The 26,753-nt window shown below is 29.7% G+C and overlaps 1 protein-coding gene across 1 annotated transcript; it reads right to left on the bottom strand.

Moving 5' to 3' along the window:
• Positions 1–2,575: 2,575 nt before the first annotated feature.
• LOC129286141 (LOB domain-containing protein 41-like) lies at positions 2,576–3,934 on the bottom strand. The gene is made up of 2 exons (XM_054922159.1): positions 3,646–3,934; positions 2,576–3,535 (listed from the first exon to the last, which is right to left on the bottom strand). The coding sequence occupies exons 1-2, from the start codon at positions 3,833–3,835 to the stop codon at positions 2,787–2,789; spliced, it is 939 nt and encodes a 312-aa protein (XP_054778134.1). The 5' UTR covers positions 3,836–3,934; the 3' UTR covers positions 2,576–2,786.
• Positions 3,935–26,753: the final 22,819 nt, after the last annotated feature.

Here is a 26,753-nt window from a genome sequence, read left to right as displayed (position 1 = left end):
GAATATAAAAATGCTTAAACTATATATTATTGATAGGATTTATCTAATTTTGGGGAAGGTATTCTAAAATGAAAATTTTATTTTACTAAGCACCAAAAAGTTAGCCGTATGAAATTGTTAATAAATCAAATTTAAACATATACACACACAAGAAGTCAACTTTTCTCGGCCAACAGCCCGTGTACTTAATTTTGAACAGCAGGATTTTATCTGGAAACTATGGCATGGTTCAATGGACCAATTTTTTTTAAGTTCCTTTTTTTAATTTCAGTTGAATAGTATGTGGACATCATTCACACACCGATTCCATCCACAGTAACAAAAAATCAATGTCCATTTATGTAATATAAAATATACTCTCTCTTGTTCTTATTATCATAAGACTTTTTCATATCTTTTATTAATTCTTTATTACTCAGTTCTTTACAAGTTGTTTAAATTTTTTTCTTTCAATTCCTTTTGCTTTGATATTTTTTTAATTAAACTATATTATTTCCTTCATTTAAAAATATAAAAAATTTTTAACATAATCTCACCTTTTAATAAAGTAATTATCTACTTTTAAACTAATTCTGTCTTTTTATATTTATCTCTATTAAACACTCTACAATAAATATAAAGTTATTATCAATAGGAGTACTTTTAAAAAAACAATGATTACACCTTGAAAGATTAAAAATACCTTATATTTTTTAACGTTCAACTCCTCAAAAAATGTCTTACATTTTTGAATGGAGAAAGTATTATTTATTGAAAAAAACTTAAAATTGAGGATAAATTTATAAATTTAAAGTATTAATTAAATTTAAATAAATTTCTTAACTTATATAAAGATGTTAATAAGTCTTTGTAATAAGAATACGAGGGAGTGATATTTATAACAAATTGCAATATTCACAAGTGAATGAAAATTAGTATGTCTTCCTTATTTTTATAGAAAAAAATTTTAAGTGAATTGAATGTTAAGGGTGGATTAGGTCAAGTTATGCTTTCAAATTCAAACAATGTTTATGAAAATATTTACAAATCGCTCACTTACAAAATCCTAACATTGAGTGCAGGATTTAACCTCATTACTTTATGGGTTATATTGATTAACTCATTATCAACTAGATGAACTTTGTTAGTTAAAAAGCATGCCTTCTGTGAACAAAATGCATTTCTCCTTACGAGAGGTTATCACAATAAATGCCCTGTTTGGTTTGTTTTTTTTTTTAATTGAAAATTACATTAAAAGACCTAGTGCGGTAGGTTGTAAATTTCTAAAAAATCAACTCTAAATTATTGAAAATCAGTTCTAGAGTATTGAATCAAAGAAAACAACACCATTCTTAGAATTTCTAATGAGATTGAGCTTTAATTTACTAATAAAAATCAATTATGAATTATCATAAATTAGTTTGGTGTAATTAGTGGAAAGTAAAATCAGTTCGAGTCCCATGCTGCTTTGGACGTTTTCAAGCTCTATGAGATGTTTGAAAACTCTGAGGCTCCAAAACCAAGCTGTATTCTTATTGATATTTTATCTTATTAATATTTTATCAGCCAACAACTTACAACTAGTGGTGGCTAAGACCCTATATCTTTCCGCGTACCTTTTCCAATTCTGGAGGCTTCACTATTTTTATGCATTTTTCCTTCCTAAGACCTAATCTTAAAGTTTAATTATACATTCCCTAAAAGGTAAACTTTAATTAGGATGTAGTAATCACGCATTAAAATGATAATCCGATTTTTTTATCTCAATTCAAATCAACATCAACAATAGTTGATAAAAATGGATAACTATTTTAAAACATAAGCTCCTTTTATTTGAGGGGAAGTGACAATTAAAGACCCCTAATAAGGTTGTTAAATTCAATAAAACTATAAAATATTGAAATCTCAATTAATAATTATAGTCCTTACATAAAATAAAAAAATATACATAACTTTCTAAAATTTTTCTCTATTAAATATTAAAATGTACATAACACTTTTAAAATCATTATTGTAACATAGAATATTGTTAATATCAGTTTGAGAAAATAATGAATCACACTTGAAAATAAATTATTTTCTAATATAAAAACTCACTTTTAAAACATCATAAGGTCTCTTATGAATATACAAAAATAACTTAAAAATTTACCAATTTCACTCAGAAATATGAACTCAATAATTTATCAAATTTTATGTTTATTAATATATAGTTAGACCATTTAAAAAAAAATAACACTATTAAAATTAGTATTGCGGCTTATTAGTTGGAAAATAAAGGAACTATATTTAGAAATTAATTGTTTTTTAATATAAAAAAACCAACTTTTAAAACAATGTTACTTATGAATATAGAAAAATGACTTAAAAATTTATTAATTTCACATTGTGATTGTTTCCTAAGGAACATTTAAAAAAATTCACATGTTTTTAAATTTTAAGTAAAAATTAAGATTTTTAATTGAAATTTTAATATTTTATGATTTTTAATTAAAATTATCGACCTTATTGGGTCCTTGATTGTAACTTTCCCTTTATTTTATCACGCTCGTTCTGAAACCTTTCCCTCAGCAACACACAGAAAAACGACACCGCGTTACACGAGAAAACAAAGAGATTTCATTTTCAATTCAGTCCCTCTTCCACTGTCCTTTCCTTTTTCTCTCTACATCACCACCATTTTTGTACATCACTGGGCCAAAAAAAAAAAAAAAGACCAGAAAACACGATTAACTTTTCTCTTCTCTAAGGTAAACACACTCAAGAGCCGATTAAGACAAAACTGGACTAAAAGATTATTGATCATTTCAACCCGAGAATTCAAGTCCAAGGTCCATTTTGCAAGATGACCAATTCTCACTATCCTTGAACTCGATCCTCCTCTTCTTCACCGGTACTACGTGATTGGCACGTGACACCGGTTCGAACCCTAGTGTCAACTCTAATCCTATATCGGCCGTTTCATCGACAGTTCGGTCGCTGGCTTTCCGGGTTGATTCCGGCTCGTCTCGGAAGAGGATTGACGTCTCCGCGGTCTCCACGGAGATCATGCTCTCGCTCTCTTTGCTTTCGTTCACTGCCTCCGACTGATGGCTCAGCGATGACTCATGACTCCCCGACCGGTTCACAACCGCTTTGGTGGCGCAACACGCGGTCCACGAACTGATTGGAGTAGTTGCTTGAGCGCCGTCACGTGCTGGAGCGGGCTCAACGAACAACGAGCCGGTTACTGCTTTGTTGTTGTTGGCTTTCGGCTTGACGCCGCCGCCGACAGAGCGCTTGAACCTCGAGCGAGTCTTGACGACTCGTTGAGCATCGTTTGACGCGGCCGAGTTCTCGTCCTTGGACACGTGGCGTATGTCGTAAGCCTTGAGAGGCGGGCCCCTCCCATTGGTGGCCGCCTCTGAGGTGATCGGAGTGATCGGCGCGCCCTTCAAGACGGCTTCCACGGCGGCCTGACAGAGCTGCCAGCTCCCGGACCATAACAACCCGACGGACCCATAAATCGGGTTCACTATCCGCCCGCATGCCTCGTATAGCAAGGACCGAAAAATAGCTGTGATATACAAACAACTGATCAAAACTCCGAACAGAGACAATCAAACTTTCCCCGATTGGAAAGAAAATGGGAGAAAATAATGAAAGTAAACCGATTCGAAAACTAACCAGGACGAAGGTGTTCAGGACCAGCGTTGATGAGGTTCATGAGCCCAGCACGGCCGTAGAACTTGGCGAGAAACACAGTAGCATTTGCCTGAGACTCTGGGCTTTTAATCCACTGCAAACAAGGCCTGATACTGCAATTCTCACTGCAACCTTTTCTCAAAACTCGGCATCCATTACAGCTCATCCGCATTTTCGAACAAGTTCAGAATCACGAAGAAGAGAGTTCTGGGAAAATACAGTAGAAGAGGAAGGTGCTAGAGAAGTTTGAAGATTGTGAGATTGTGAATTGTGAATGTGGAGGCCGTGGGTAAGGTTATATATTTTCAGGTGCTGTGGACGCAGCTGTTTTTTTTTTTATCCATTAAATCATACCACAAACAATGGGTTTCCACATTCAAGGAGATTATGGAAGCAAGGAAACAGGGGAAACAAATCCCACCCTCAACCGCAGCGCGTGTGCTCAACTCCCAATCATGGGGTCTCGCATGCCTTTGCCATTGGGACGTAACTGACGTGGAAACCCACAAAAAAACCCTTCCTCTGAACCTCTAGTCTGAAATCAGAAAACAGATACGATCGCCAGGTTGGCTTTTCCCTCCTCCAGAAATACCCTCACTTGGATTCAAAAATCACGGAATCTAACACACCAATGGCCAACAATGGAAAGGGCATAACAGTAATTTGATCTGATAAGGGGACAGTAGGGGTGCATGCAAATGGGTACAAAATTTAAGAAGGGAAGAAAGGGGCGCGTGGCAAGCACGTTAAGGTGTCAGAGTGCGGTCGAATCGCCACATATTGAGGAGTAAGGCCCACTAACAAAGCAATTTATAATTTAAAAAAAAAACAAAAAAAAAGAAGAAGAAGAGAGAGAAAGCTCCTGGTTTTCGGGAAATGGTGGTGTGGTGAGACTCATGAGAGAAGATTAAAATAAAGGTTTAGGAAAAACCGGAGACCGGTTTCCGGTTTTGGGTATGGGACTGTGGGCGGAACATGAAGGAAGAAAACACTGTGAGCCAGTGGTTTTTTTGGTGGGGTGGTCCGATTTAGGTATTAATTTGTACTCGATAGAGTAAGAATCTATTGGTGTTGCTTATGATATAAGGACAACGACGTTGCCCAGTTAGGAATAGTTTAAGTGACTCAAGCTTTATTAATTGTAGTAACTTGCTCGCATTATTAATTAATTATATCTAAAAAAAATTATAGCAAGTCACAGATGAGTACACGTGTTTTCCCATTCATTTGGTATTTTTCCTTCTTTTTATGCTCCCAAATTAATAATAATACATCCTAGTTTCTCTCTTTACACTATGCCCAGAGACTAATAATAATATTTGATAATTGACTTCTACCTAATTTACTGCCACTTTAGTTCGATGCAATTCTAGCCATTTGATTAAAAGGTTGATGTGATATATTACATATATATGCCACTTATTAATTTATTATTGATCGAGTAGTGGTTTCGGTTTTTACGGTTTTGTAAAATTAAACTAATGTATTAGTAATAAATTTATTTTGTCAAACATGTTCCTGGTTTAAAATAGGATGAATACATTAAACAGCTAAATATTATAATAAAATGAAGTTAAATACATTTTTCATTTTTCTTTCTGGGTACCAGATTTTGACCCTGTGCGTGCATTAGTAGTTTGGTGCATAGTAGTTCCAGTTAACCACGAAGGCACGTAATTAGCACGTACGGGGGATTGAAATCTTTTCTCAGGCAAAAACGAAAGAAAGAAAGAAAGAAAGAAAGGAGAGAAAAACAGTTCAAATTCAGCACGGTAATCAAGTTTTTCTATATAAAATTTAATGTGTGTATATTTAAATATTTTTTTCCTTGGGGCGAAGGCTTGTTTATTAATTTCTACGTATGATTAATGCCTTTCGAGAAGAAAAACATCTGAAATTATTCTACACTGTTCATTTTCATTGATTTAAATTATATATATTGATTAAATGTTTGAATTTTTTTCTTATATTTTTTTAAATTATGTATTTAAATTGGATGGCATTTTAGAAAAAAAATAATAAGACTATAGGAAAGTTAGAGTAAATATTAAACTATATTAAACTCATTTCTCAATTTTGCAAACAATTTTTGTTTTGCTTTTTTAAAAAAAAAACTGTAAGGGATTTGATGCATTGGACTCACCCCTAATTTAATTAAAACCAAAATTAGGAATATCTTGGCTGGAATGTGAGGATAGTAACACTTCAAATTTTTGCAACAAATATTTTTAACCCCAGGACTTAAATTATTTCACATAGCTATATGTAATCAAATAGCCAGTGAATTTTCACAATCTAAAATGATTGATTTCTCCATTTTTAAAAAAAAAAACATAAAATTGAATCATCAGCGCCACATTCTCACATCAAGCCCAGTTGACTGAAAAAGTTTGAGTTGGTGGCAGTGTGTGTTGGGTGGTGATGAAGGTGGAAGAAACAAAAGTGAAATGTATATATTAAATGCATGACTAGTAAATAAATATAATTATATAAATATAACACATGAGGATATTAGACAATATATTGAAATATAAAACATGAAAGATAAATAAATGGTGATGGGCTAGTGGCGGCCTAAGACTTTGGAGGCGAAAGACGGTGGCTTTTGTTCTGTAGAAAGACAAGATCATCACTGAATCAGCAGTTGACAAAGTTTAACGTTGCAGCAAAAAGCATGAGGAATTAAGATCAATGATGTCGTCCACCACCAGCTAGCTAGCTTTAATTTGCTATCTACCACGTTCCATGGATTTTGACTTTCTCTATTACTACTGTAGGACTTTTTTTTTTTTTTGCCCCCAAGGTTTCTGCGTTTTGGACGATCATAGTTGTAAAGTACAATAAAACATCCTCCATGAATGAATTAGGAACATTGAACATGACCCTGTATTTTTCCTGTACTCTTTACCAGCTTCCTTAGACTCATCTAACTAAAGAGGGACCACTTTGAGCGCGCAAGTCGCTACTATATACATGCATGCATGTATATATACTCGCTCGATTATATTTATAAAGCGGAAAGAGAGTGATTTTTTAATTATATTTGTAAGGTATTATACTTGACTTTTATTATAAGTTTCTCATTTTACCCTCTATTAATTCTAATTAAAAATTCAACAAGTTTCAAAATTTATCCCTGTTAGTCAATATACATATTTTAGTAATGTATTTTTTATCAATATTTAATTGTAATAAAAGAGAAAATATGTGATTAAAATTTAATTACAGAAGGAGAAGATTTTTTTGTCCTATTTTTAAATCACATCAATAAATTATCATTACAAATTTCTTCTTTTATCCTCCATTAAATGTTAAAAAAAGAAAATATATTGTTAAAAAGTATATTTAATGAGGATAAAATTAATAACTTGTTAAATTTTTAGAGAGAGTTAATGAATTTTAAGATTATTTTTAGTTTTAGTTAAACATGTTAGAAGAATGAATAAAATTAGAGGAGTAAATAAGTAGGTTGTGAAAATATGTATATTTATTGAGAAAAATATTGAATACTTATTTAAATTTTAAAAATTTTAACTTCTTTTTTTTTAATAAAAGGACAGCAATTAGGGAACAATACTAATGTCTTGTACCAAAATAAAATTTGAACTAGGAGCAGAGGAAAGAAGAGGATAAAAACCAAGAATACAAGATAATGCCATCTTGGCAAGGAAGTCAACAGCTTCATTAGCATCTCTTGAAATATGTTGACCATGCACCATCCACTCTCAAGATAGAAGAGCATGAATTTTGTCAATAATGTTAGCATATGGGTAGACAAAGGATGTATCATTTTGGATAGCATCAATGGCTTCCCTTAAGTCAGATTCCAAGATGATCTTCCTATAACCAAGGTCCCAAACCAATTTGAAGCTCCACATACAAGCTTAGAGTTTAGCATGCAGTGAATCGCCATCGGTCATCTCGTACATGAACCTTTCTCCAAATGCTCCCTTCAAGTCACGTATCAATCCTCCACATCCAGAAATATTTGGATTAGTAGAGAACGCACCATTCATATTAAGTTTAAACCAGTCATCCCTTAAAGGGTTCCAAGTACCATCAAGGATAGGTCCATCCTGTTTCCTCCAAACAATACCCTTAAAAATTTTAACTTCAATAAAACGTGTTAAAAATAAGACCAGGAGGGTGTATATGGCAGACGATGCCATGATAAAAAGTAAACAAGCCTATTGCGCGGAATCTTTTATAATGATTGTGCGAAGACTTTGATGAGACTGTGTGTGTCTGGTCGAGTTTATTTATTTTTCTGTGCGCCAATTACAATTGACAATTTTTTTTTGTTTAGTTGACGTCGATTTGATGCATGTTATTTGAAATAATTATTAGGCGTTGCAACATTTGTGTACCGTTGCTTATTCCGTCTTTATGTTTGTTCGTCGTTTCCTGGTTTATCAAATTTGGCAGGGAGAAAATTATGATGATAATAATGAGAAAGGTGTCCTTAATTAAAGCTGTCTTTTAACCTTAAAATAAGACTGATCGAGAAATTAATAACGTAACAATTCAGAACGTAACGCCGACATTAAACAATTTGTAAAATACTAGAATGAAGTGTAGTGGAGGCCAGTGGAAGATGGACACGTGGAGGAATGAGAGGGGGAGTGTGTGTGTGAAGATTGTAAGGTTGGCAAGTTCCAAATGCTCATGCAGAAACTACCAAACGACAGCATGCAAATTCAGTCACGTAACTGTGTGTGCAGCCTCTGCAGACGCCACGTGTTCCTGCAAACGACACCTTGACATCGGAATATACGACACCGTTCTTTCTCTTTGATGCTCCTCCTTCAGTTTTTTTTTTTTTTGTTTTGTTTTTGGCCAGATTTGGATGCCATCAGATTACACGCCTCTACTTAACATAGATATTGAGTACACATATCATCTAAACTATTAAAATCTAAATTAATAGTTTAAATAAACTTACGCATTCATTAATCTTAAGTAGAATATAAATTTATATTTATTAATCTAAATTTTAATCATTCAGTACCTATATTAAATACAATCACTAAATTTAAATCCTTCCGCCTTTAAAAATCTTTTATTATGTATATCATATATTCCTACCTTAGCCACAGTAAAAGGTACTGGTGGTCATTTCATGGTTCTAAAAAAAGTTAAGTAAATTTAATCTTTTAAATTTTTTGCACCTTTTTAATTATGCACTCATTAAATACTCAATATAAGTGTCTTAATAATGATAATTAAAATTTTAATACATTATTATGTTATTTTTTCAACAAGAGAAATAAATAAAGTAGAGATATAATTAAAAAATTACTTATAAAAACTACTCAATATCCTATATTCCCTCCATATTTTAGACTAAAATATAAGTCATTATTAACTAATTTGTATTTTTAAAAAAAGTTTGTTAAAATCTTAATTTTCTAAAAATTTTCATATCTTTTCAATGATACCCTTAAGTGAAATAAATATAATATGTAACTTATTCAAAATACTTTCAATAATTACTTGAGTGAAATATAATAAAGTAAGGTTATGATTAGATAAAATATATAAAACATACTCAATGTCCTATATTTTGAACCAAACAAGACTTTTAGAAAATGACTATATTGCAATCCAAAGGGAGTAGTTAGTAGATAATCACTTAGTACTAGCCAATCAAAATGATCGGTTAAAATGATATTTTGATCTTTCATATGGGTAAGAAATAATATTAATCTATTGAGATTTATTTGTATAATTTTATAGGCCATTTTCTATAATTTTTTAGTTCAAGTAACAATCAAATCAATGGATGTTTAATGAAGTGGCAATATTGCTTCTTAAAAAAAATTGTTTGTGAGAGATATTGCCCCACTCTTCACCATACAAGATGCCCAACACTTCTTAAAAAGAAGTTTATTAAGAGTAAATAAGGTCTTTAACCTTAAATTTAAATACCCAATTTTTAAAGCCTGAGCACAAAAAACAAGAGCTTAAATAGGTAGCCCAATGATCATGGTTATATTTCTGGCTCTACTTCTAACTAATTTATCAAAATCAAGTAGATGTATTTAAATTATTAAAATAGTCTAAAAATAAAATAAATTTCCAAATTTATCTCTATTTAAAAGAGTGGATGTTTAAAAAATAAGTACTAAGAAGCTATAAACTATGATCATTGTTGTCTAAAAAGCCATTTGCATGTCATGAGGTTTTTTCCCAAGTTGTGTGTGAGAAGAAAGAGAATCATGCAGAAATTCGGTGATATAGTTCAATTTTGGAAATTAGGATAAACAGGTTTAAGAATTCATAGTCCAGAATAATTTTGTGAAAATAATATTTTCTCAATACTTGTATCGACTGAGGGATTGAGATAGAATGTGGGAGTGCTTTTTTTCCATAAATAGAAGCTCTTTCATTTGTGTGTTTGTGTTATATCACAATAATAAGCTCATATTTGATAGTGGGATTGTCCCGAAAGTGTAATTTAGAAAATTGAGTAGTGGCCAGACCAATAAAAGTGGGTCGCAAGCAATATGTTTAGATGTATGGGATTGGACACTCGAGTCTTCATACTTATGGCAACCTTGAGTATGATTGATGAAGATTATATTCGCCCTATGGCTGAAGGGCCTATAAGCATTTTAGTGGCGTTTTAGTGGTAATTCTTTCATCTAATGCATATTCTTTTTTTGAATCAGTAATTTACGTTAAAGTTAAAAAGGCCAGTTTCGGTCTAATCTAATTAAGCCCAAAAACTTAATGTATTAAAGTCGAGTTTGACTATATAAATTTTTATTATATATTAATAAGAGAAAGTAAATTATTAATATATATATATATTTAATAGAGATAAAATAAAAATTTTATCAAAATTTTAATTAGACATTATAAGTAAGGTTTTTTTTTAATTATGATAAAGTATGTTACAAGTGATTTATAATAAAAGGGGAAGGAATAAGTGTTAAGATTGTTAGTGGCAATTAATGTGGTGGGTGAACCCTGATTCTCCGTGCATAAAAAAATTGTTAGATCATTTTATTTTTTAAAAAACACTTTAATATTATAATTATACTTTTATTAATCATGAGTATTTATTTCTAGAGGTCAAATTACATTAGAGATATGTGTTAATTATTATACTCATGTTCAAATGGGAACTTACACTTGGACAAAAGAATATCGAAAGGATACACATATTAATTAATTCAAAACTTCAATTTTCAAGTTTATAGATCATCTTTCTTCATTATATGTTAATTATTAAGTATAATTTTAATCAATATGGGACTTCTCACATGAATTTAAGTTCACCCACACTTATTTATAATTTAACATTTCTGTCATGTTTGTTTGCTCTTTGATCAAGATTCCAATTTAACAGTAAACCATAACTTATAATTTTATAATTATAAAAATTATCAATTAATATACACACTACTACTGTGAAGTTATTTAATTTGGGCCAAAAGTACCAAGGTCTTTCGAGGAATTAAGATTTTTGGTTCTTCAAATAATTCCGTATTCAACCTTAATTCACTTGAAGGACCTTGGTCTTTTGGCGCAAATAATTTTACCATGGTCCTTTAATTTCCTACTAATTTCCCTTAAACAAACATACTTTACTAACAACAATTTAAATTAGATTATCAAATCAATTATATTTTTTTAATGAAATTAAATTAATTCGAGAACGATTTATTCGATTAATTTTTAGCAGGTACCAATTAACTACCAATACAACAGAGATTAGTATTGTGTTTACTATTATGCTCGCGCGACCATACTTTACTATTATGCTACAATATGTAGTTTACTATTTTAACCATTTAAGTTAATTAGTTTTCATCAAATACTACAATCATTATATTAATTTATTTTTTTCCTTTAAATTAAATAGCGCATGCACTGGAGGAGCATGTGAGGTTATAGATATAGGCTATAGCTAGGTGGTTTGGCCTAAAAGAAGGAATTATAGCTTTTGGCGAGGTCAAACTAATGATCTTAGAAAGTGAATGGTAATCCAACTATTATAAACTAATTAATTATTTATAATTAAGTTCCCCTTATTCCAAAACATACATATGCATAACCTAACTTGTCTCTTTTTTAAAATCAAGAACTTACACTAACACGTCTTGGTGCATGCATGTAGCAGTTGTAAACCCTTATTAATTAATTCCGTCTCATTCAACAAATGGCAATAATCAAAAAGCAATGTTATAATATATTGTGATTCTTCTTGTGATATAGTGGACTTCACATGCTTCCCCATCATCAAATTATTTTACTATCAATCGTTTCAACCATCAGAGAGAGAGAAGGTGTGAGATAAGGACAATATGTCCAACTTGGATTAAATTATTGTCTTAGACAAGAAGAATAATCCAAAACTTGAACATGTTTTTTATACAAGTGTGGTTGCACTAATGATGACAATCCAACACTAAGCTATTAAAGGAAAAGGACCGAGCACGCCACGAGCTTGTGTCTCCACAATTTCCTCTACAGTGACAATTCGGTTATTAAAATAATATTACTCCCTCGTGCATGTACTTTTTATAGGTGTATCTTGTAGTATTATTACAAAAAAGAGAAAAAAAATTAAAAATTACAAAAAAGGATTAATAAATTTTTTTGAATTTTTTTTAATTTTTAAATCATTTACTGTAATTTTTTTATCATTTTTTGCATCTTTTTAATTAATTAACAGTTAAAGTTAACTTTTATTAATAATCAACTTGCATTGTTTTCCCAAGTTGAAAATGAACATTATACTACCAATGAGTATAGTTTAAAATGAGTACAGTTTAAGGGTTAATTTGTGCCATTTAACCCTTAGATAAATGACATGATAAATATCTTATTATGGTGCGAAATAAAAAAGACCAAATGGAGTATTTTATAATCTTTTTATGATCTGCATATATCAAATTGAAAAAAAAATCACTTTTATAAAAAAATCATATCATTTCAATATATTGGGGAATTACGTGTGATATATTCCATCTCTCTATATATTCCCTTAATTTTGATTTTGATGATGTTGAAATTTCGAAATGAAAGATTCTGCTCATTAATCGTCATGGAATGCTCTATATTTCTATTATTTGTAATTTTTCCTCACAATTTCTTACTTGGATTTTTTGCGTGTACAACTTGCATTTCTTAATTCAAAATTAATCATACAATTGTTAAGCATTAGTTATAATTTATTTGTACTATGTTTTGAATTATTATACATTTCTTCTGTTAATATATCAAACAAAAACTAAAAATTGATTCGTTGTGAAAGAGTCACGAAATCTTAAATACTTTGAAGTGGAAAATGGTAGGGTAGCTAGGAAAAGATTCCAATGGCATTATGTTCTCGTCAAACTTAATTAAGGGATTAGGTGTTAAGAATAAAAACTTTCTTGATGGACACACAAATTATTCTTTAAATTCTTCATCTTTTATTTATCATTAAATATTCATCTGGGGGAAATGTTTATGTCTATGTAAAATATAAATTTGATGATAAATTTTGTTTACCAACATAAACTTTATAATAAGTTATAATTCTTAAACGTTAACATATAGATATGGTGATAGTGGGTCTCATTATGTATAATGTACAAAGCCCATGTCTGGTTTAATACACACACACACACACATATATATAGATACACGATTAAAAAAAAAAAAAAACGTGTATGTGCGCGCGCGCGTGACTTTCAATTGGATATTTTACATTGAAAAAGTCTTTTGATTCAGTAACCAATACTCTCTCCAGTCCTATAAGATATAGAAAAATTTTCTTATCTTATTTATAATTAAGTATGTCATTAAATTTTTTATCATAAGTTTCACATTTTATCATAATTTTTAAATGTTAATAAGAGAAAAAATGCACCATTAATATATATATATATATATTCAATAGAAATAAAATTAAAAACTTATTAAATTTTTTTATAAAGTGAACAAGTTTTAAGATTTCCTATTAGCTAGAGTTGGTTTTGTCTTCTCGTTCTGCAATTTTTCTTTAAAGAAAAAAAAAGGTCGTTGATATAACCTATTCTCTACGCTCAACTTGCTTCAAATATTGTATAATGTTTGTTTTAGATTATAGACAACTTGCATTCCGAATCAGCGAATCTAGTGTGTCTCTAATTCCCAGGCTCTTTTTATACCTTAACGCTTTTGTTCCTCGGTTTTGTTCGTTTTGTTCGTAGATCGATGATTAATTGAATAAACTAATTGTAATACTTATGAGAAATGATGCAAATCGAGAAAACTGTTGACCCATTAATCAATTAATCAATCAATCTAGGAAATACAGCAACATAATATACTGTTTAACATGTGCAAACCTATATAGTTATATGGCTCAGTACTCTGAATATATTGATTTTGGATTTTAGTCAGATGCATGTGGCGTTCCGATGCAAGTTTCAAATTTGAAGCAATGAAAATCCTAAAGACTATCATAAGGAAAAACACTAAAAATTACTAATAATGACAATTAAAATTTCAATATATTATTTTTTTAAAAAAGAGTAAATGGAAATAGGGTATAGTTAAAAAAATAATTATAAAAATTATATAATGTGTCTTATATTTTAGATTAAGTAAAGTTTTTAGTTTTTTTTAAAATGTTTCATATTATAATTCAAAAATAATACAGTAGACAAGATAGAAATGCAAAATACAAGATCGTATAATAAGGGGTGCTTCTATTCTCTATATAAGTGGTTGATCGATTCATAATACGAAGTTGGGAAAAGCGACAAGTCAAATCGAGTGCATGTGAGCTGGCTACTACTTTATTAATCACGAGGAGTGACTAAGGATAAAGATGGGAAATATCAAAATTAGGCTGTGATTAGGCTAATAAAATGGGCTTGATTCTTCAAAGCTTGTATAGAAATTAAATCTCCAGTGTGTGTGAAAAGGACAATTGCTGCTTTTGATTCCAAAGAGAGAGTATCAAAGTGTGCATTGAAATTTGAATCAAGGGTTTAGTTTAGGAGCTTATTGCATTACTGGGAAGACATTTGAACCATTTACATCTAGTTAATGGTCTAAATTTAAAAAAAATTATTTATAATTTAAATAATAAGTTTTTAACTAAATGATTAATGACGATTAATAAAAAAACATTACTTTGACTTGGATTCTTCATCATTTAAAAAACATTACAAGTTATTAAAAAACATACAAAATATTTAATCTGAATTATCTCATTCATAAATCACGCCTAACATGTTTCATTAGAATTAAAGAAATTTTTTTTTGGCCAAAGAATTAAAGAAAATTTTAAAACTCATTAACTATATTTTAAAATTTAATAAGTTTTTAATTTTATCCTTATTAAATATATGTACTTTAATAACATATTTTTTCTCATCAACATTTAATGAAAGTTGAAATGAGAAATTTGTCATTAAAATCTAATGATATAACTTATAACAGAACCAAAAAAAAAATATCATTCCATTTTATAAATAGGACCCGAGAAAGTAAGAAAGAAAGTAAGATAAATTAATTTTAATTGGAGGGTAATCTTGGAAAGTAATGATAATTTTTACTCATCTAATGATAAAATTATTTTTAACTATTTTCTTAATCTTATGGAGATAGTTATAACTTAAAAGGGTCCTGTATTTTTATTTTGAATCAGATGGAGTATCAAGTTCCATCTAATCTATTGTAAAGATCAGGAGCAGATAGATAAAGATGAGACGAAAGTGATGAGTTGGAAAGGAGAAGATAAACGCAAGAAATCAAGGACCAAGTTGAAGAACACCATAAATAAATTATTATTTATTTATTTATTTGTGCGTATCTGGAAGCTCCAGTTTTGCAGGAAAAACTTTGTTCGTGAATACAGCCTATCCCAGCACCACGGCCGATGTTCATTTTCACCTAACTAACCGGCTACCAGTCTTTTAATGTAATTTCTCTATTAAAAGAATTTTAATTTCATAGAATTATCTTCGACCGAAGAAGTGCTTATATTTAAATCACAAAGGATCTTTTAAAAATTAATTTTAATCAATTTAAATTTAGATCCTTTATTTGTGGAAACAATTTACTTCAATTCTGATGAATTTTATGTTACTTGTGTGATCGATGATGATAACAATAAATTTTTTAATTACACAAGCAGAGTTTAAAACATTAATTTCTACTCTCCCTCCTCAATCTTCAATTCCTCATACTTTTCTAACATGAGCTAAGCCGTTAACATAACAATAGTAGCAAGATGGGTAGAGGTTAATAAGTTAATTAAATATTAATTATTTGGAAGGAATTTATATTTTAGATTTAAACACTATTTTTGGAGCAAAACTAACATATACTTTTTTTTTAATTTTCCAGCAAAAATGTGCACCTTAATTAATCCAAACCAAAAATATTCCAAATATAAAATTATTTAAAAATTGATAAAAATTTTAACAGAAAATGTTACCTACAAGCAAATATTAAATAATTTTGATACATAAAATTAAAAGGAAATGAAGGAGGGGATAATGATAAGAATATAAGAAATAGTAGAAGTGAAGGGTGGAAAAGAACCGAAGGTAGGAAGTGGGGACGGAGTGAGAGCGCGTGGATGTGTGAAAAAGGCGGCTCTAAACAGAATATCCAAACTTTGGTTGCAATATTATTATTATTATTATTTATTATTTTTTGCAATATATTTCCCAATATCGTCGGAATCAACACGTCATCATTCCACCCTCGGAGCTCCTGGTTTTTGGGAATCTGTGTTTCCTCGCCCAATTTTTTATTTTTATTTATTTCGTCCTTTTCCATCATTTCTGGTTTTGGAAAAACTGACGGACGGTTTCTGGTTTGGGCCTCCCCATAACTTCTCGTCTACGGTCCTTATTTTATTCGGAGAATCTCAACGGAACCATGGATTTTTTCAGTAATTGAATTTAAAAAATTTAATTTCAGTGTAGGACCTTAAAGCTTACGGAGAAGTATCAAATTCAATTGGGCGTTAAATGCAATTATTCTCCTCCAAGGGCCCTTGTTGAGATTCTCCTTATTTTATTATATTAATAATAATACTACTTAAGATCTTAAATGGAGGAATTAGTTAACTCATATGAATTAAGAAAGTTATATAAATTAATTATGCGTACAAAATTGTGCCTCGATTTTCCTAATATACCCGTTCTTTTAATAACTTATATTGGAGTATTATCTTTGTAGATTATATTTCTTCTGGTTTAAAATATATAAATAACTTTCAACAATAATTTAGATACCAATAAAATTCTTATTATCATAAAAATATATTGTTTTGGAAGAATTATTTCGAGGTTCCTACAACACATTGTCACATTTAAATACCATAATAGTCATTGACAATTTAGCAAAGGAGATATATTTTTTTAAGCAAAGGAAATATGTAACACTTAAATAACACATTAATTTATATATTGTTATTATTTTCTTTTATTAAGTTGTCAATAGACTTTGTTGACTTATGATATTTAAATGTATTGTGTGAGACTTGTGTTTAATTCTCTCTATTATTTTTCTTTTTACTGGTAGTCCCAATCACCAATGATAACCGAAAAGAAGATCATAAATTCACACAAGGATCCAAATTAATAAATATAATAGGTAAAATGAAAAAAAAAAATTCTACAACTACTAAATTGCTTTACATTTCAAACGACAAGTAGTTGGTAGAAAAGTCTTATATTTTGGATTGGGGGAGGGGGCGTCATGTAAAAATTTTACTATAGATAAGAGTAATTTGAAAAAAAAAAGAAAGAAATATAAGAGACAAAGAATTTTGAGATCTTACAGTTAAAATCGAAACAAGCGCCCAACTAATTCTTATAATTAAGACTGATGCGAGTAATAAATTATAAAAATTTAAAACTTCTTTCCCGTCAAGTGGATGTTACTGTAATACTAAGTGAGCTTAATTATTTGATTTGTGGTGTTATGAATTTTACAAGAAAAAATTGAAAACAAATATGAAAGGGGCCAGCCCTTTTATAACCCGCCTTAATATGTCGGCCCTTTATAGATTTTATTTATTTTGGCACCTAATTTTTAAGTTTAACCCACCATTTAGAAGGGGTAATTTAAAGTGGATCGGCTCTAATTCAAAGCTTTACCATTAAATATTTACTTGGTTTTTGTTTTTGCCTGAGACATGTTTGATAACCTCATAAGAGGGAAGAGCATGTTTTCCCCAAATCATATTGACATCCCACATATAGTCTTTAAAGAACTCATTGCTGTGCCATACCCATGTGAATGTTCAAGCTGATGTGAGTAGTATATTAACAACGAGTACTTGTTTTTCTTTTGTTTTTTTTTTTTTTTGGGGAATGATACCTTCTTCATCAAATCAAATCACATCACTTATCTCTTTTAAACAAAATAGTTATTTTTTGGACTTGTTAATTACAAAATTAATGATTATTAAAATTGAACATAGACTTGTTTTTCCCTCTAATAATGAGTAAATTAAATCTTCAAATACAATGTGACATAGACATGCTAGAGCAGTCAAAACAATTGCATGTCATTTCATTAAGTGTTGTGGTCAATACACAAATGGAAATTGACAAGTAAGTTATGTACCTTTTTTTTTTTAAATTATAACTTTCCTGTCACAGTGAGGCTATGTTATTGTCATTTTGTTTGAGAGAAATAAATATGTTAATACTATGTTGCGGTATTGATGCTTGTTAAAATGAAATAAAAATTTATTTTTTCCATAGTGATGACTTGTTTACTAAATAACAACAAATATGTTAATTTATTGTCATTATAAAATTACTACTTGTTAAAATGAAAAGGAACTTGTTTTTCTTGAATAATGACTCATTCACTGAAATGGGTCATTTGTTTCTCTAAAGTAAAATGATTATTTTTAGACTTGTTAATAATAGAATTGGTGCTTGTTAAAATGAAATGGGGGCATGTTTTTTCCTCAAATGATGACTTGTTCACCGTATCATAACACATATTTTTCTCAAGAAAAATCGCTTCCTTTTGGACTTTTGAACTATGAAATTGGTACTTGTTAAAATGGAATGAGGACTTCCTTTTTTTTTTCTTGAATGTTGACTTGTTCATCATATAAGAACACTTGATTCTTTCAAGCAAAATACTATTTTTTGGACTTGTTAATTATGGGATTGATGCTTGTTAAAATGTAATAGAGACTCATTGTTTTTCAAATGACTACTTGTTAATCAAAGTAGCTTACTTGTGATTTATTTGTTATTAAATTTAATATATATATATATATATATATTATTGTGTGCATATTATAAATAAAGAGCATGGGTGGCCAGCTTTATAGTCATTGATCTTTCGAGTGGCTAAAGGCATAACATTCTAAGTTTTCAACTTAAAACTATGAGTATTTAAGAAGGTGAATTGATTAAAATATGTGATTTATAAATTAATGGTGTTTTGAGACACTAATAAAGTTATTTGACCTTTGGACAGCCTTAAAAATGAGCTAAGATAGTATATAGATTAACCAAGCTCGAGTGGGAAGCCAAAATGGCATGTGGTACTCGCTGTGCCATATTTTGCAATGCACGACCAATTTTTGGGACTTAACTAGACATGAAATGTGTATGATTTTACAAGAGAAAAAGAAGAAAATGAGAGAGAGGCGACAGAGGGGACATTGATGGCTGCTAAGGTTAATCCTTGATGTTATCTTGGAAGCATTTGGAGCTTGAATATTGTTGGGTAAGCTTTCCACACATCTCCCTCTTCCTTTTATGTGAGATTTTTGTGGTTTTAAGGTAATGTGGGGCTTGATTCGTGTTTCTTTAGGTTTTGGCCAAACTCACTGGCTTAGTTAAGGCCTTTGTGAGTTAAATCAAGTTTTTAAACTTAGATTTATGAGTTTTATAATGATTTAAAATTTTTGATTAGGATTTGGACAAACCTTAAGTAAAAATTAAGAGTTTTGAAATAATGTGGGTAAATGATAGGTGATATTAGTGTGTTTGGGTATTAAAAAAAATTAATGGAGCATGTTGAAAGAGTTGATGGTGATAAGATGAGATTTTAGGTATAATGGGTACTCAAAATTTAGTGATTTTAGGGCTTAATTAGAGTAATAATTGATAATTATTATAGATTAAGTATTGCTTGAGTATTATTGCATGTGTGGATTGTGTGCAGCAAATGTTAGGCTACGTTTTTGTGATAAAAGGATTGAAATAACAAAAAAATTTATTCTATTTGATTAAGTGCTTAACTATTTGTAAGTAAATATGTAGTTTGCATACATTTATTTTGAAAGCATTGCATATTGTGAAAGAAGGATTTTGTGCATTTGAAATGATTTGAGAATAATAAATTTGTGAAAGTTACTTGTATGAGTAATTTGTGGTTTTGATACAAGCATGTGATAATTATGAGAAGTATGAGCATGACCAAGATAGGGGTTGGGATTTCACTTATAAAAAGGAGTAGTAGAAGTCCACATGACATTTATCTTTTTTCAAAATAAACTAGTAAAGTATCGTATTGAAGATTATCTTCTTAGTGTCCATGTGAGGTATGGTGTTAGAGATTTACACTCCTTAGCATCAATGTAATGCGGTGTTGAGTAACAACACCTCAAATCATGTGTGATAGGGGAAAATCATATTCTGAAAGTGAGATAGAATACTTTTGGCCAAGTGATCGTACCATTGAAGGTGAATTAGAGCCATTGTGTATGTATATGTGTACTTGGTCCAATAGAGTCTTTGATTTCAGTCAGGGTGATATGAAGGCTTGAATGGTAGAATGATCATGCTAGAATGGAAATGACCTATGATTATGGAAAAGATTATGTTGAATATACTAAATGGGTGTTTATACACATATGAGCTTTAGTTATTTATAATCGTGCATGTTAATTGATAGTTGTAAATTATTCTATTACTAAGACATTTATCTTACTCTATAGTTATATTTTATAGGTGAGAACTCAAGTAGGGGCAAAGGGAAGGAAGGGACTGCTAAGGATTGAAGAGCTTTATTTGTATAGCTCTTCCCTTTATGTTTTGGTATGGTAACAAATAGCTTATGAATTCTATGCTAACTTATGATTACACATTTTTTGTATTCACTTGCATGAGAATTGTGATGTATGAGTGTGTATCTCGACCTAGAATGATGTGTCTATTTATAAATTATCCTGTAAGGTTGAGATATTAGTGCAAGTGATAATTTTGTAATGGTTTACATGTGTAGTTAGCCAAAGTATGTATGTAATTTGAGATAATATTACTACCCTTTAGTATTGATATGAAATTGAAATTTTGGTGGTCAAATTGTGTATATATAGTTGTTGTTGTGATATAATTATTTTATCAGATTGTGTGTGGTCCATTTAAGTTAGTTTAAGTAGTTTCAAAGCTATTGATACTAGGTTGTGAGTTTTGGACACCCTGTGTGTGTGATATGGGTTGAAAATAGACCATTTGGGGTTTGAATGTTCAAATTTTAAAAGGCTGACTAGTTTGAGTATGAGATCGGTATCGATAGTTAGAGGGCTCGAAGAGTTACGTGTGGACACTTGAGCTGCTCAAATCAAATGTTGAATGGCGAAACAATGTGCTATAGAAGTTAAATTCAAAGTGTTGCCATGGTAGTAGCGATGCATTGTGGTGCAGGTCATGTCTGCCATGGCACATTGCATAGCAATAACCTTAGGTTCTCTATGTCATTCATTGCGGCGGATGATAAATGCACTGTAGTAGATGACGTAACTTTTGGGCAATCATAAATGCCTCTTTTAGTACTTGTTTGATAGGTTATTTGACCTTATTGAATCTGCTACCTTACTTGATTTGTTTTAAACTATTGATTGAGCTCAAATATCTTTTTAAAAGAGTTTTATTGAGATCTTGATATTTTAAACTATTTATTTCTAAACCCTTCGGTTGTCATGGCTTTATTTAAGGATTTTAATTAATCTTAGTTATCATAGTAATGTGTTAAAGTGTTGTTTTGATAATGTTAAGGTGGACATTATAAAAGGATCTTAAATTCAAAACCCCTTAGCCACATTTAATAAATTAGTTGGTGTTGGTGCCAGAGCTCTAATAATTGTTGCTTGAGGTTTGGCAGCCAGTAATCTCGTTGGAGGCAAGGGATCTCTAGTAGCTAGAATTGTTGATTCGACAGCTAAAGACAATGGGTGAACTCTTTTTTTTTTAAAAGGCAAGGGTATTTTTGTAATTTAACACTCAAACTTATTTACATGTCAGTCCTTTGATCCTGCAATGTAAAATCAAAATCCCGTGATCCTTTTTGCAAAAAATTGCTACAAAGGTCCTCTATTATGATATTCCCAATTTTCATTAGCCAATCTTATGGTTAAAAGGGTTGGAGATTGGATTGGCTATATTTGGTCATTATTTTTTGAAAAAATTAATCATTATAGTTTTAATTTAATTAAAATTTAATTCATAAATTTTGATATATTGTAACTCAGTTTATATAATTTTAATTTGATTGTAACTTAATTCTTGAACTTTAATCACTTTTGTAACTCAGTCTTTATAGTTTTAACTATTTAAAATATTAGTCCGTATATTTTAAAAAGTAAAATTATAAATATTAAAATTATGTTAAAATTTATTTAAATTTATAAACCCTTTTAATCTTATAAATATTATAAAGATTAAAATCTTTAAAATAGTTTTAATCTTTATAACTTTCTTTTTTAAAATATAAAGACTAATATTTTAAATGGTTAAAACTATAACAACTGAGTTATGAGAGTTAAAGTTTAAGGACAAAGTTATGGCCAAGTTAAAACCACAAAGACTGAGTTATAATAAATTAAAATTTAAAAATTAAGTTATAATTGAATTAAAACTATAAAGATCAAATGATTACTTTTTTCTATTTAGAGAGAATTAATGAGTTTTAATTTTTTTTAGTTTTGATAAAACATATTGAGAGTGAATTGTAAATAGGATGAAAGAGAATATACATTTTTTCTAACCTAACTAAATTTTTTGGCTAATTTTCCCACATCAATTTACAACTTATTTTTTAAATTTTAAAAAATACACGAATTCATCTAGTAAAAATAAGTTTCTAACTTTGCTTAATATATATATTTTAATAATACATTTTTTTAACAAATTTTATTGCTAGTTTAGATTTCAGTTTACATATAACAAAAATATATTTAAAAGATCCAACCATTTATTAAATTTGATAAAGCATGTTCAAAATGTATTTTGTATATATTTTTAAAGGTTATTCAAATAAACCTTTAATAGGGTGAAGAGAAAATCTATAATAAAAAAAACAATGACATGCTTTATGATTAGAATAAAACTTGGTCTCTCTCTATCTTGCCAAAAAAAAAAAATTGTATTTTATTTTAAAATTTTTTGTATATGTCGTAAATTCTTAAATACTGTGGGCAACTAGCTAGCCGACGCAGCAATTAACGGGAGCCAACGGGTTTGTGTGGGTCCCATTCCTACCAACAGTTATCCATCGGTTTGACAATTCCTGATATCCTCTACGTTAATTAAATCTTTAATTAATTCCTAATCTAAGAAGACACTGTTTTTATTAGTTCAGGAGGATAATTAATTAATTACTATTATTGTTAACAGATGGGCCACGTGGATTTAAACACTCCACCTAGCCTATGGAATCTTCAGTTTGATTAATCAAATGACCGAATTGTATATTCAAACTCGTATCCTATAAATCTATAATCAATTAATCACCCTTTATGCCTAATTAATTTCATCGATAAAGCCAGAATCTTCAATCATCTAAATTGTCATCATAATTGTTTGAACTGGAGTGGACTCACTCCAGGCCAAAATATTTTATTTTATTTTCTGTGCTCAGTTCTGTATTTTATGTTTATTTTAATTTAATTCTTAACTTCAATCATGAGAGAAGTTGTCAGCATTTGATTTGTAGTGTGAGATTAATTAAATATATTCTCAATAAATTAATTAAAATTTCAATATAAAATATAAAATTTAGTTGAAAATGTGCTGCTTACAAGTTATGCATAGATATTTGGCTAAATTATATTTTTAATTATTTAGCTTAATATAATACTTTATTTTAGTCCCTTACTTTTATAAAAGTGTTTTTTAAATTTTTTAACCCAACACTATTAGTTTCATCACACCAAGTTTATACATTAAACTTTTAAATATTGAAAAATATTCTAAAATGTGGATAGATTAAGTTTAATTTTCTAAAAATAACAATGATTGGTAAAAAAAAAAAAGTCATTTGAAACTCACAATATTAGGATTAGAAAACTAAAAAAATACTTTTTAAAATTATAGAATTAAATTAAAATTTTATATAAAATTAGAGGACTAAAAGTATACTTTAGCTTTTTTGTTTTCCCATCTCAAACTCCATGCAATATTTTTATTCTCTTGATTCTCCCTACTAATTTATTAGGATTTTTGTAAATTTTTTTTGTTTATTATTCAATATTTCTTCATATATTTCAATATAATTTAAATGTAAAATGTCTAATCTTTATAAATTTTTATTTGTCTTTTTGGTATATCTTAAGAATTCAAAATTTCAAATCTACCCACCCTTAACACTTGAAATGGATAGCTCTTCAATATATATATATATATATATATTATGTGCATAATATATATATATATATATATATCTAGTTACATAGTGTTAATATGAATGCAAATATCATTATATGTCCAAATTTAGTAGAAGGGGCAGTAAGTAATGAAGATGAATAGATGATGAGAGAGCATTAAAAAAACTTGATATTATGTCAGTTTTAGTAAACAAAAATAGAAAATAAAATTTGAGGCGTGTTCATTTTCAAGAAAGGATGATAAAAAATTAATTAAATAATGAAATTAGAAAATAAGGCGTTGTTGGACAAAACAAGGCAACACCAGCTATTTTCAATAAAGGATGATAAAAAATTAATTAATTCAATACCTCAAGTATATTTTTACCAAGAGTCGTTGGTTTAATTAGTTGAGGAAATTAAATTAGTTTATTTTGAGATTTTGAGTTTGAATTTTGAATATGCAATTGCATAAAAATAACAATATTAAATGCATCACAACAAGACAACAACAACAACAACCACGACAATGACAATAATAATCACACAGTGATTTAAAGTTTTCATACTAGTCTAGGCCGGTGGTAGTAAGATTCCCACAAAGTTTCTTAACATGCATAGTATATTTCGATCATTCTACAGAATGAAAAGTCTCTCTTGATCTTGATTTATGTAACTTATTCTACAAGTCTTATGAAAGCAATCACATTTGACCAAAATATAAACTCAGGCTAGTTTTATGTATGTTCAGTGCACGCGCGCACGCACTATATAAATGATAAGGCATTTGTTCCTTTACAAGTTCGTCACATTGCTGTCTTCTATTATTGTTGGAGAACTAATAAATTCTTACTCTCTATTGCACAAATACACCTACTCTTTTTGTTCCTATGTATAAAAGTTATTGTTAATCGAATTATGCATGTCAATAAAAGTTTATTATTTTATTAAAATCCCATTAAATCATAGTAATTTCTAAATTTTGCCTTTGATAATGTCAATTAATATCATAATGATAGTGGGTAAAGTATACAATTAATATCTCTTCTTCTTCTTCTTTTTTTTTTCAAGACAAGGACAAAATTATCCTATTACTTAAAATATCATTTCTCATATTTAAAAACAAAATAAGCTTATAGAAAATATTTTATATAAAGGGATGGAGAGCGTAATTCAAACTTCTTGCATACAATATAATGTGACATGCTTGAGGTTGTCACTATAGAGATGAGAAAAAGCATAATACTCCATGTCAAGAATAGACCAATACATATAAGGTAATTCAACTATGGATGAAGTAGCAAGAGCTAGCCAAAAGGCAAAATCCTCCATTAGGCTGAGTTGTGAAAGCTAGCAACCTGATGGACCTGTATGCCTATCCCTACTTGAGTTGTTCAAGCTCTTAAGGCCGGGCACCAAGTTAGAGTGATGCTCGGCCCAACCCGATCCGTGTGCGCCCCTATCTTCCATTAATAAGAGTTGGGTCAAATGGAAGGGATTGGTATATCGTATGATAAGTTAAAGCTTAAATCCTTATTGAGAGAGATACTCCCATTGAATGCCCAACCATACTTCGAATCAGATTATGCTTAAGAGAAAGATACTTGTTTACAATAAAAAAAGGGCATGCAAAATCCCCCAAGACGAAGAGAACATCCATACATAGGCTGCAATCAGTATCCACCAGTGGACAAAAAGCACAAAATTAAATCAAAATTTACCTCAGAACGTCAACCCAAATAATACCTAGAGTCAAAGATAACTTCTTAATATCTGCTGAATCTAAATCAAGAAGTCTTTGATATAATTTTACATCCTTTTGAAACTTTTATAGTTTGGTCAATAAATATTTACATTTTTAACTATAAACTATATATATGTGGAGACCAGCGCAATCAAACTCAGTGGATTAATTCAAGTCAATGAACAACTTGAAGTAACAGATTCTCAGATCGAGGGCTCGAACGGAATGGTTCATGTTTCGCACACAAGTTGTACTAATTAAGGATTTTGATCATAGTCAGTAAGAATTAGTCTGAAATCTTCTAAGGCAATAGGTTTATAAGAAGATAAAATGTGACCTAAACCATACAATACTACTACTACTTCACACACATTTCAGGCAATTTGGAATTTCTAAGCACTTTAATTGCTAGAGTAAAAGGTGATATTCTTAACCCATAAAGGTTATATTCGGTAAGCTTCTGTCTGAATGACAAGTAATGGCATTGAAAACCAGGTATGTTGCTGCAGAATAATGGTAATGCATAGCTTCTTGCAAACCTAATGAAACACCAATTCAGGCCGATTATTTTACATGGCGACTTGATTGGGTCATATATTAGAGCATTGTCAAGCTCAATTAGAGATAGTTTTTTAAAGACATTTCTTAAGCAGCCATAGTCCCTTTCATTAGCACCAATGCTTGTTGGTCAATCCTGGTTGAGTTTGGCCCAATACCCAAAAAATAAAAAATAAAAAATCAGTAATTGGCAAAAGAAATATAATTACAGTTATTCAAAATATA

The sequence above is a fragment of the Prosopis cineraria genome, unplaced genomic scaffold (assembly GCF_029017545.1).
Source record: "Prosopis cineraria cultivar Desert tree isolate PC_DT_omini unplaced genomic scaffold, ASM2901754v1 PC1, whole genome shotgun sequence".
Lineage (NCBI taxonomy): Eukaryota > Viridiplantae > Streptophyta > Magnoliopsida > Fabales > Fabaceae > Prosopis > Prosopis cineraria.
Note: the sequence above shows the minus strand (reverse complement) of the source record. Positions and strands in the feature narration are given on the sequence as shown.